General features: G+C 46.5%; 1 protein-coding gene across 2 annotated transcripts in view; it reads left to right on the plus strand.

The window, feature by feature from the left end:
- Positions 1 to 11,756, plus strand: part of STEAP3 (STEAP3 metalloreductase) — a 41,081-nt gene that overhangs the window by 9,939 nt on the left and 19,386 nt on the right. Inside the window, exon 1 of one of the 2 annotated variants that reach the window (XM_023514804.1) lies at positions 7,259 to 7,362. The exons of the other annotated variant lie outside the window; for it this stretch is intronic. Coding sequence (XP_023370572.1) covers positions 7,269 to 7,362 — 94 coding nt within the window. The 5' untranslated portion in view covers positions 7,259 to 7,268. Of the gene's footprint in view, positions 1 to 7,258; positions 7,363 to 11,756 lie in introns of those variants that run through there. 2 annotated transcript variants of the gene reach the window in all.

Here is an 11,756-nt window from a genome sequence, read left to right on the forward strand (position 1 = left end):
TATATGCGAGGCTGTGGGCTGGGTGTTAGAGGCACAGAAATGAAGAAGTGGCCCCCATCTGATGGGGGTGACAGACAAGTAAACCAGTATGTACAGTCAATGATAAGGTGACAAAAGTGGAGTGAGACCCAGAATATGAAGTCTCCCCTATCCTAGGCCCAGGTTAAGGCAGGTGGCCCCCCTGCCCAGGAGGAGCAAGGCCAAGGCCAAGGCCCAGCCCTGATTCTGCATACCCGACCACGGCAAGGAAAGGGGTGAGGGCAGCCACTACCTGAAAGACCAGGCAGCCACAAGGTTTGCAGCTCCAAGTTTCTCTGAAGACTGAGAGACTACCCAACTCCAGACGCTGAGGCTGCAGATTCAGCTTCTGCCACCTGATGGTCTGCAGCCACCTGATGGTCTCCAGCCTGGCTGGTTTAACCAGCCCAGAAAGAGTTGGCTGCCCCCAGTGCCAGCTCCCTGACCTCCCTGGATGGAATGAAGAAGCCACTCTCCTCCCACCCCACCACCCCTCCAGCTCCACAGTGCCTGGCCATGCCCTGGTTCAAGCATTTGTTCCTTGTTGCATTGTAGCAGGCTTTTCTCTTAAAAGCCCCAAGAGGGCAGGCTGTTTTTGGTCTCCTCCAGGAGCCCAAGGCCTTGCTCCATGCTAGGTAGACAGTACATACTCAGAGAATAATGAATGAAGGAATTTCTCAGAGAAGGCTTGGCAAGACTTTGCATAAACCTGCACAGGCTGTGCACTGCACCACTGCAGGGGTCGTTCTCCACAGGGATTACATTGTGAATGGCACCCCCTGGAGTTGTGCAGCACAGAGTGGGGTGGGTGGGTCTAGGGCTTGAACTTCCAGCCTCTGGCCTTGGTGCTGACCACTGGGCTTTCCTCTTCCCCTTCCCAATCAGCACTGACCCCCATCCTGCCCATATGCTGGCACTGGGGAGTTTATCCAGGCTGGACTGTGAAGTCATGTAGAGAAAGGGTCTTGGATGGGGGCAGGCCATCTGATTTTTTGTTCAGCCAGGAAATTCCACCCTCTGGGAACATCCTCCCACGTGGGGTATTAGGAGGCTTCTGAGTCTCTGAGGTCTTCATGGTCCCCCAGGTCTGCTCCTCTCTTCTCCAGCCTACAGGGGGTGTGTGACCCACATGCGCTGGGGAAGGGGCCGTGGGAGCAGCTCTGGTGTGAGGGATGCACAGGTATGAGGAATGTGTGCCTCACCCTTGAGACCTAGAGAACAGTAGGGACCGAGTCCTGATACTTGGGGTCCCAGTGGTCAGGGAAGGCTTCATGAAGCGTGGTCCCTGAGCTGGCAGCATCAGAAATTCCAGGCATGGAGCCCAACAATGTTTTTTTTTTTTTTTTTTTAAGCGACAGTTTCACTTTATCGCCCTTGGTAGAGTGCCATGGTGTCACAACTCACAGCAACCTCCAGCTCTTGGGCTTAGGCGATTCTCTGGCCTCAGCCTCCCAAGTAGCTGGGACTACCGGTGCCTGCCACAACACCTGGCTATTTTTTTGTTGCAATTTGGCTGGGGCCAGTTTTGAACCCTCTACCCTCAGTATACCGGACTGATGCCCTACTCACTGAGCCACAGGCACCACCCCAGCAATGTGTTTTCACAAGCCCTCCAGGTAATTCTGATACAGCTTAGGTTTGGCCTAATGTGTCCTAAATCCTGGAGTTACAAAAGTGAGTTTTACTCTGTTCCTCCTTAAGAAGCTTACAGTTCAGAGACAGGAAAGAAAAAAAAAAAAGCTGTTTAATGGGTAATGGGACAGGGATTGTTCTTGAGGGCTGTGAAAGCAGAGGGCAGCTGGTGTGGGCTTGATCCAGGAGCTGGGAGTCCTGGCAATGCTGACGACATGACAACTGTCCCTGGCAAGGAACTAGCAGCCCTTAGAGGGCTCAGGGAGTGCAGTACCCCAGGGCCCTGCCCCTGAAACCCAGCCTTTCCTCATGCCAACTCCCCCAGCATGCCCGCCCCTTCTCTCCCCTCCCCAGTCCCAAATAGCAGCAGGTATTTTCCTCCAATTGTTTTGGGGAGAAATGCATGTGTACCTTCAGGCCATTATCTTAGAGCACATTTTAAGAAAATTTTATAGTGAACTTTTCCATTTAGCAGAAAACACCGTATATTGATTTAGATGCATCTATCTCTGCTTTACAGAGACAAAAACGTTTACAAAAATTCCTAGATAGAAGAATAAAATGAAAAAAAATGCATAAATTTAATAGGCCTGAAGTATGGCATTTTACTTATCTTACACAATCCTTACAACTCATTAAAGTAGGTGACATCACCCCATGGTGCAGATGAGGGGACTGGGGCCCAGGTAGGTGAACGACTGCCCATGTTCTGTGGCTGGGCTGGGAGCAGCCTGGCCTGACTAAGCAAGCTCCCAGCAACCGATTGTGGCTTTAGGGCAGCGGTTCTCAACCTGTGAGTCACCATCCCTTTGGAGGTCGAACAACCCTTTCACAGGGGTCAGGTCACCTAAGACCATCTTGCATATCAGATATTTACACTACGATTCATACAGTGGCAAAATTACAGTTATGAAGTAGCAACAAAAATAATTTTATGGTTGGGGGGTCACCACAACATGAGGAACTGTATTAAAGGGTCATGGCATTAGGAAGGTTGAGAACCACTGCTTTAGGGGCTGATCTGATCCTCTGCCTAATTAGGAAAGGGATGACTTTGGGGTGAGGAAAGGGAACTAATCAGACATCATGCCCCACCAACAGATTGTAGCTGTGTGCTAGTTTCCCCTGTCCAGCCTTATGTAAACCCTCAGCCCTGTGGGTGAACAGCAATGGATACTTCCCACCCCATTGGCACACATCTGCCCTGTTCACTGACCTGTCCCAGTGAACAGTGGAATGGGCCTCAGACGTCAGCACCTGGCTCATGCATGCCATCCCACACAGCTGGGAAACGGCTGTCTGCTTGCATGGAGGCAGTGCAGAGAAGTATCTTTGTGAGCAAAAGCTGAAAGAGAAATGTTTAGCCCAAGGCACCATTTCCCCGAAGGTCATGAGCTTAGAAACATCAACGACGTGGAAAACAACTAGAAAATAGCTTTCCGAGGTTAGAGAGCCAATGTCTTGGTTTTATAAAGGAATACTTGAGGGTAGATAATATATAAAGTAAAAAGGTTTACTTGGCTTACGATTCTGATGACTGAGAAGTTCAAGATCTGGGCATGTGCACATGGTGAGGGCTTCAGGCTGCTTCCACTCATGGGAGGGGCAAAAGGGAGCTATCGTGTATAGAGATCAGACAGAGGGAGAGAGAGCATACCAGGCTCTTCTAAATAGTCAGGTCTCCTGGGAACTAATAAAATGAAAGAACTTGTCCCTGAAGGAAAGTATTAAATCCATTACTAAAAATGGGGTCTGCCCCATGACCCAAACACCTCCAACCTCCCATTAGGCTCCACTTCCATCACCCGGGATCAAATGAAATTTTTTTTTTTTTTTTTTGTAGAGACAGAGTCTCACTTTATCGCTCTCAGTAGAGTGCTGTGCAATCACAGTTCACAGCAACCTCCAACTCCTGGGCTTAGGTGATTCTCTTGCTTCAGCCTCCTGAGTAGCTGGGACTACAGACACGTACCACAATGCCTGGCTATGATCAAATGAAATTTTATCATGAGATTTGGAGGGGACAAACATCCAAACCATAGCAGCCACTAGCATTGATGTCACAAAACCCATGCCTTAAGCTAATAAGCTCTCACTCAATGTGTTTACTCTTAGTTTACACATGCTAGTAACAGTCTGTGGTGTCTCAATTTCTTTCTTTCTTTCTTTTTTCTTTTTTTTTTTTTTTTGAGACAGAGCCTCAAGCTGTTGCCTTTGGGTAGAGTGCTGTGGCATCACAGCTCACAGCAACCTCCAACTCCTGGGTTCAAGCGATTCTCTTGCCTCCTCTTCCCAAGTAGTTGGGACTACAGGTGCCCGCCACAATACCTGGCTGTTTTTTGGTTGCAGCCATCATTGTTGTTTGGCTGGCCCAGGTTGGATTCCAACCCACCAGCTCAGGTGTATGTGGCTGGCATCTTAGCCACTTGAGCCATAGGCACTGAGGCTTTTTTTTTTAAATGGATGAATAGTATTTCATGTTATACATATACCACAATTTTAAGTCAAATACACATAGATCATGAATACATTCATGCATATGTGGGGTACATTGTTCTAATTTTTTTTTTATATAATCTAACGTGGTTACATTAAGCCAATCAACATAGCTTTCACCTCATTTACTCAATTATTGTGTCAGAACATCTGTGTTCTACATTTTACAGATTTGACTTGTACCCTTGTCATATGTTCCATAGGTGTGATCCCACCTTTTACTCTCCCTCTGTCACACCTCCCCTCTCCCCTCCCCTCTCACTCCATATCTCTCCATCATCCTGGGCTATAGTTGTGTTCTATTTTTTACAAGAAAGTGTGAGTAAATATAAGTAGGTTTCATAGAAGTACTGAGTACATTGGATACTTTTTCTTCCATTCTTGAGACACTTTACTCAGGAGGATATGTTGCAGATCCCTCCATGTAAACATAAAAGAGATAAAGGCTTCGTCTTTTTTTAAGGCTGCATAGTATTCTATGGTATACATATACCACAATTTATTAATCCATTCGTGAGTCGAGGGGCACTTGGGCTTCTTCAATGACTTGGCTATTACGAATTGAGCTGCAATGAACAATCTGGTGCAAATATCTTTTTTGCTAAGTGATTCTTGGTCTTTTGGATATACTCCTAGTAGAGGAATTGCAGGAGCCAATGGCAGGTCTATTTTTAGATCCCTGAGTGTTCTCCAAACTTCTTTCCAAAAGGAAGGTACTAGCTTGCAGTCTCACCAGCAGTGCAGAAGTGTTCCCTATTCTTTACATCCATGCCAACATCTGTAGTTTTGGGAATTTGTTATGTGGGTTACTCTTACTGGAGTTAGATGATATCTCAAAGTGGTTTTGATTTGCATTTCTCTGATGAATAAAGAAGACGAGCGTTTTTTCACGTGTCTATATGTCATGTGTCTCTCTTCTTCAGAGAAGCTTCTGTTCAGGTCTCTTGCCCATAGTGAAATGGGATCACTTGTTCTTTTCTTAATACTAAGTTTGAGTTCTCTGTGGATTCTGGTTATCAGACCTTTGTCAGATACGTAACCTGTAAATATCCTCTCCCATTCTGAGGGCAGTCTGCTTGCTTTACTTACTGTGTTCTTGGCAGTGCAGAAGCTTTTTAATTTGATCAGATCCCAGTAATGTTTTTGGTATTGCTTCAATTGCCCTGGGGGTCTTCCTCAAAAAGTTTTCTCCCAGACCAATTTCTTCAAGTGTTTCACCTGCACTCTTTCCAAGAATCTTTATGGTTTCATGTCTTAGGTTTAAGTCTTTTACCCAGTGAGAGTCAATTTTTATTAGAGGTGAAAGGTTTGGGTCTAGTTTCAGTCTTCCACAAGTTGCCAATCTTTCTTTTTTGACACAGTGTCTCACCATGTCATCCTTGGTAGAGTGCCATGGCATCACAGCTCACGGCAACCTCAAACTCCTGGGCTTGAGTGATTCTCTTGCCTCAGCCTCCCAAGTAGCTGGGACTACAGGCGCATGCCACAATGCCTGGCTACTTTTTGGTTGCAGTTGTCATTCTTGTTTAGCAGGCCTGGGCCAGATTCAAACCCACCAGCCTGGGTGTATGTGGCCGGTGCCCTACCATTTGAGCTATAGGCGCCAAGCCACAATTTATCATCTCAATGGTTCGATGAGGCAGGCTTTATTAACATTCCTACTTTATTTATTTTTTGAAAAGTAAATTTATTTCAGGTTAATGTGAAGATACAAACAACCAGGTCAAAATATTTGATTTTGTTAGACAGAGTCCCTCTTGTAGGTTATCAATTTCTTTTTTTATAACAACTTTATTGGCCAGGCATGGCAGCTTATGCCTATAATCCTACCACTTTGGGAGACTGAGGCAGGTGGCTCACCTGAACTCAGGAGTTTGAGACCAGCCCCAGCAAGTGCAGGACTCAGTCTTTACTAAAAATAGAAAAACTAGCCAGGCCTATGGCAGGCACCTGTAGTCCCAGCTACTTGGAGGCTGAGGCAAGGAGGATCACTTGAGCCCAGGAGTTAGAGGTTGCTGTGAGCTATGATGACACAATGGCACTCTAGTTGGGGTCAACAGAGTAAAACTCTGCCTTAAAAAAAAACAAAACTTTATTGAGCTATATATACTTCACATGCCATAGAATTCAGCCATTCAAAGTATACAATTCAGTGGCTTTTAGTATATTTAGCCTTGTGCTGCCATCACCACAAGCAATTTTAGAATATTTTCATCAACCCAAAAAGAAACTCTGTACAAGTGAACAGTCACTCCCCATTTTCCCCCATTCCCTGGCAACCACTAATCTACTTTCTGTCTCTATGATACATTCATTCTAGGTGTTTCATTAAATATAGTTATATAATGTGTGGCCTTTTGCAATTGGCTTCTTTCACTTAACACGCTTTCAAGGTTCATCTGAGTCAGAGCATGTAGCAGTACTTAGGTTTTTTTTTTTCTTGAGACCGAGCCTCAAACTATTGCCCTGGCCAGAGTGCAGTGGCATCACAGCTCACAGCAACCTCCAACTCCTGGGCTCAAGTGATTAAACTGCCTTTGCCTCCCAAGTAGCTGTGACTACAGGCACCTGTCACAACACCCAGCTATTTTTTGGTTGCAGCTGTCATTGTTGTTTGGCAGGCCCGGGCTGGATTCGAACCTGCCAGCTCAGGTGTATGTGGCTGGCACCTTAGCCACTTGAGCCACAGGCACTGAGCCAATACTTAGTTTTTTTTATGGCTGAATTGTGCTCCATTATAAGGATATGCCATGTTTTGTCTAACCATTCATCAGCTGATGGACATTTGCGTTGTTTCTTCTTCTGAGGTATTATGAGTATTACTACTATGAACACTGGTGTAAATGTTTTTGCATGGATATGTTTTCATTTTTCTTTGGTACCATGTTTCCCTGAAAATAAGACACTGTCTAATATTTATTTTTTCTCAAGAAGACACACTAGGGCTTATTTTCAGGGGATGTCTTATTTTTATTAAGTATAATACAACAATCTACATTTATTCAAATACAGTTAAGTCGTCTTCTTCTGGAACCTGACAGGGGGAGCCGACCTTGTTGGTGGGGCTGGCGCTAGTGATGCGTGAACTCCTCTCTCCTAGACGTTCGCACATGTGCAATAGGATGCCTGCGACCATGGTTACCACACGTGTATCCATGCAAGTGCCAAAAACGCAAGTGCCAACAGCTAGGAGAAAGGAGCTGTGGCAGATAAAAGGTATTCCAGTCTTCCTTACTGCTCCGCCCCGAAATGCATGGTGTCGCTATGCCCATATGCTGCATAACCACACCCATCACTAGGTCTTATTATCAGGGTAGGGCTTATATTTAACAAATGCATAGACATCCTGCTAGGGCTTATTTTTTGGGTAGGTCTTATTTTCGGGGAAACACGGTATATACCTGGGCGTGGAATTGCTGGGTCACTTCAAAACTGTTTAACCTTTTGAGAACTGCCAGACTTTTTTCACACTGGCTACACCATTTTACAGTTCCGCCAGCATTGTATGAGGGTACTGATTTCTCCACATCTTCACCAACACTTGTTATTGTCTGTCTTTTAAAAAAATTATTATAGGCTTAGCACCTGTGGCTCAAGCAGCTGGGTCACGAGCTATATACACTGGAGCCAGCGGGTTCGAATCCAGCCCGGGCCTGCCAAACAATGACAACTACAACTAAAAATAGCCAGGCTTTATGGCCTATAGTCCCAGCTACTTGGGAGGCTGAAGCAAGAGAATCACTTGAGCCCAAGAGTTTGAGGTTGCTGTGAGCTGTAACGACATGGTACTCTACCAAGGGTGACAGCCTGAGACTCTTTCTCAAAAAAAAATAAAAAAATTATAGCCGTCCTTGTGGGTTTAAAGTGTTATCTCGTTATGGTTTTAATTTTCATTTCTTTGAGGGCTAATGATGAGCATTTTTTCATGTGCTTAGTGGCCATTTGTGTGTCTTTTTTTTTTTTAGAGACAGAGTCTCACTATGTCGCCCTCAGTAGCGTGCCATGGCGTCACAACTTACAGCAACCTTCACCTCTTGGGCTTAGACGATTCTCTTGCCTCACCCTCTCGAGTCTCTCAAGTAGCTGGGACTACAGGTGCCCACCACAACACCCAGCTATTTTTTTTTTGTTGTTGTTACGGTTTGTCCAGGGCAGGGTTTGAACCTGCCATCCTCAGTATATGGGGCCAGTGCCCTACTTACTGAGCCACAGGTGCTACCCTGTGCATCTTTCTTAATTAATTAACCTATTTATTTTTGAGACAGAGTCTCAAGCTGTTGCCCTGGGTGAAGTGCTGTGGCATCATAGTTCACAGCAATCTCCAACTCCTAGGCTCAAGCAATCCTCTTGCCTCAATTTTTTTATTTTTAGTAGAGAAGGAGGTCTTGCTTTTTGCTTAGGCTGGTCTCAAACTCATGAGCTCAAACTATCCACCTGCCTTTGCCTCCCAGAGTGCTAGAATTACAGGTGTGAGCCACCATGCCCTGCCCCATTTTATATCTTCTTTGGAGAAATGTCTATTCAAATCTTTTACCCATTTTTATGTAAGTCATTTGTCTTTTTTAGTATTAAGTTGCAAGAGTTCTTTATTTATTTATAGTTTAGTTTTTTGAGACTGAATCTAATTTTGTGACCCTCGGTAGAGTGCTGTGGCATCACAGCTCACAGCAACCTCAAATTCTTGGGCTCAAGTGATTCTCTTGCCTCAGCCTCCCAAGTACTTAGGACTACAGGCACTTGCCACAACGCCCAGCTATTTTTAGAAGTGGGGCTAGTCTTGAACCTATGAGCTCAGGCAATCCACCCTCCTCAGCCTCCCAGAATTCTAGGATTATAGGCATGAGCCACCATGCCTGGCCTATTTATTTATTTTTAAAGACAGAGTCTTACTCTGTCACCCAGGCTACAGTATAGTGTTGGAATCACAGCTCACTCCAGTCCCCAACTCCTGGGCTCAAGTAATCCTCTGGCCTCAGTCTCCTGAGTAGCTAGGACTACAGAAACGTGTCACCAAACTCAGATAGTTCTTTTTGTTTTTGTTTTTTCTAAAGATGGGGTCTCAATATGTTGCCCGGCTGGTCTCGAACTCTAGGTCTCAAGTGATCCTCTTGTCTTGGCTTCCCAAAGTGCCAAGATTACAGGCCTGAGCCATAAGTCCAACTCAGTGCAGGGGGACTTGTGTATTCATTTATGGTCTGCTTAGCCCCTGGTGCTAGCTGTGGGCACATACTTGCTCATCTCAATGAGCACAGTCAATGAGCACTCAATTGACGCTGTCAGTGAGTCCTTGCACAATGAGACTCAGTCTCAAAAATAAAAAATTAAAAAAATTTTTTTAAAAAGAAGATATCATTGTTCTGTGAGTGTCATGACTACCCACTATGTGTGGCCTGCCCAAGAGCACATAGAGTCTGGCTGGCATGCAGGCTGATGGGCCAGGAGGGGCTCCCAGCCAGAAACACACCCCACACTGTGGCCCTGCCAGGAATTAGAGGGCACAGCCTGGGCAGAGACCCAGAGGCCACAGGGACACGGGAGCCTCCGTGCCATTTTGTCCGCAACTTGGGAGGAGAGGGGGACAGGTCTGTGTGCAGCCAACAGGCCTCAGCCCACAGCGCTGCAATCTGATCCCCTCCCTGCTCCCTGACTACATCTATAAATAGGTACTGTGGGAGCTGGGGCCCAGACAGGGCTAGTCACACCCTCACCTTCAGGCCACGTGGACAGGCAACAGGGGCTCCCACTGGACCTCTGGGACCTCCAGGGCTTGTACCACTTGCTCTGCCCCCAGCCCACATTGGCCTTTAGAGCTGCAGGAGGTTTTGTGCCTGGCAGAAGGAGAGCAGAAGAATTTGACACAGCCACTGCCCGAGAACTTCAGGAAAGACGGCTTTGAGCTTTAAACATATGAACCCATTTCATCCTCACAACAATGATTAGAGAGGCACAATAAGTGTCCCGATTTTATTTGAAAGGTGAGGGGACCAGGCATTTTCATCCCCACAGTAATGCTTAGAAAGGTATAATTAGTGTCCTGATTCTAAAGGTGAGGGACCAGGCATTTTGGAGGGAGGTTGAGTGAGCTGGCTAGGGGTCCTAGAGGACACTGGCATGTCTGTGCAGGGTGGTCCTCTATCTGTGCACTTAGGAAGCATGGGTCCCCACAAAATGACCCCCTCAACCAGTTCTTGCTACCCTGTGAGATGAAGGGCAATGTTTCAAAACCATTTTTTTTTTTTTGAGACAGAGTCTCACTATGTTGCCCTCGGTAGAGTGCTGTGGCATCACAGCTCACAGCAACCTCAAACTCTCGGGTAAGCTATTCTTGCCTCAGCCTCCCAAGTAGCTGGGACTACACATGCTCACCACAACGCCTGACTATTTTTTTGTTGTAGTTGTTGTTTAGCAGGCCCAGGCTGGGTTCGAACCCACCAGCCCCGGTGTATGTGGCTAACGCCCTAGCCACTGAGCTACAGGTGCTGAGCCTCAAAACCATTTTAAAGACCATGCCAGAGATTAAGGAGTTTCCTGCACTGCGGCAGAGGCAGGGCAGGACAGGAATGTGTGTCCCTGACTCTGAGGATGGACAGTCAGTGCACCCCTTCCACACTGACGGCTCTTCCCAGCTGGTAGGGGCCCAGCTTTGCTACTCCAGGGCACATCCAGACAGCTCACTGACCTCTCTGGGCAATAAGTCTGTGGAGCTCAGACTACAGAGGCAGGCAGACCTAGATCCAGCTCTTCCTTCCCTCTCCTGTCTGGGCCACGTGGAGCACATTCCTCAACCTCTCCGAGCCTCATTTTCCTCTGCTTTAAATCAAGGATAATAACAGTGGCTGTTTAAAGGGTTTCTTGTGAGGACTTGGGGACCATCACTCCAAGAAAAGCCCAAAGCAGTGCCTGGCATGCAGTAGGCACACCACAAACAGAAGCTTCTATAGCCTTTGTAAAAGGTCCATGTCACAGTTTTTAAAACCTTTTAAGGTTGTGTTATGTGTCATCTGAGAGCAGAGATTGTGATCTCCATTAACAAAGGTGGAAACTGGGGTCCAGAGAGAAACGGGGTCTCATCTGAGGACACATAGCTGGTTCATGGCAGAGGCAGGCCACAGTCACCTGATCCCCCTCCTCCATGCCAGCATTATTAGGCCCTGTACCACCCCCTCACCTGCTGTTAAGAGGTTCTCAGGAGAATGCTGCAGAAAAGTGGGAAGAGAGAGACACCTATGTGGGGTGTTTTAAGTCATCCCTGCTGCTCCACCAGCTCCACTCAGGGGTTCTTCAACCCTGTGAGCCCATTGGCTGGTGAAGCCTGTGGACTTCTGCTCAGAATAATGCTCTTATGTGCATAAAACAAAATAACCTAGGGTTAGAAAGGAAATGTACAGGAGAACTTCTGTAAGTTGACCACCCAAGGGACTGTAACAAACTGGTCAACATACAGAGGTGGTCAACATAGGAAACGAGGCCTACTGTACTGATATGTACATGAGGTGCATGTCTGGTCTATGAGAATTAGGTCCACTTAAGGAGGTGGTCGACCATAATGAAAGTTAAAATGTTTTTAAAAAGATGTATGGGCTCAGCGCCTGTGGCTCAAGCGGCTAAGG

The sequence above is a fragment of the Otolemur garnettii genome, unplaced genomic scaffold (assembly GCF_000181295.1).
Source record: "Otolemur garnettii isolate 467f Iridium unplaced genomic scaffold, OtoGar3 scaffold00059, whole genome shotgun sequence".
NCBI classification, from domain to species: Eukaryota; Metazoa; Chordata; class Mammalia; order Primates; family Galagidae; genus Otolemur; species Otolemur garnettii.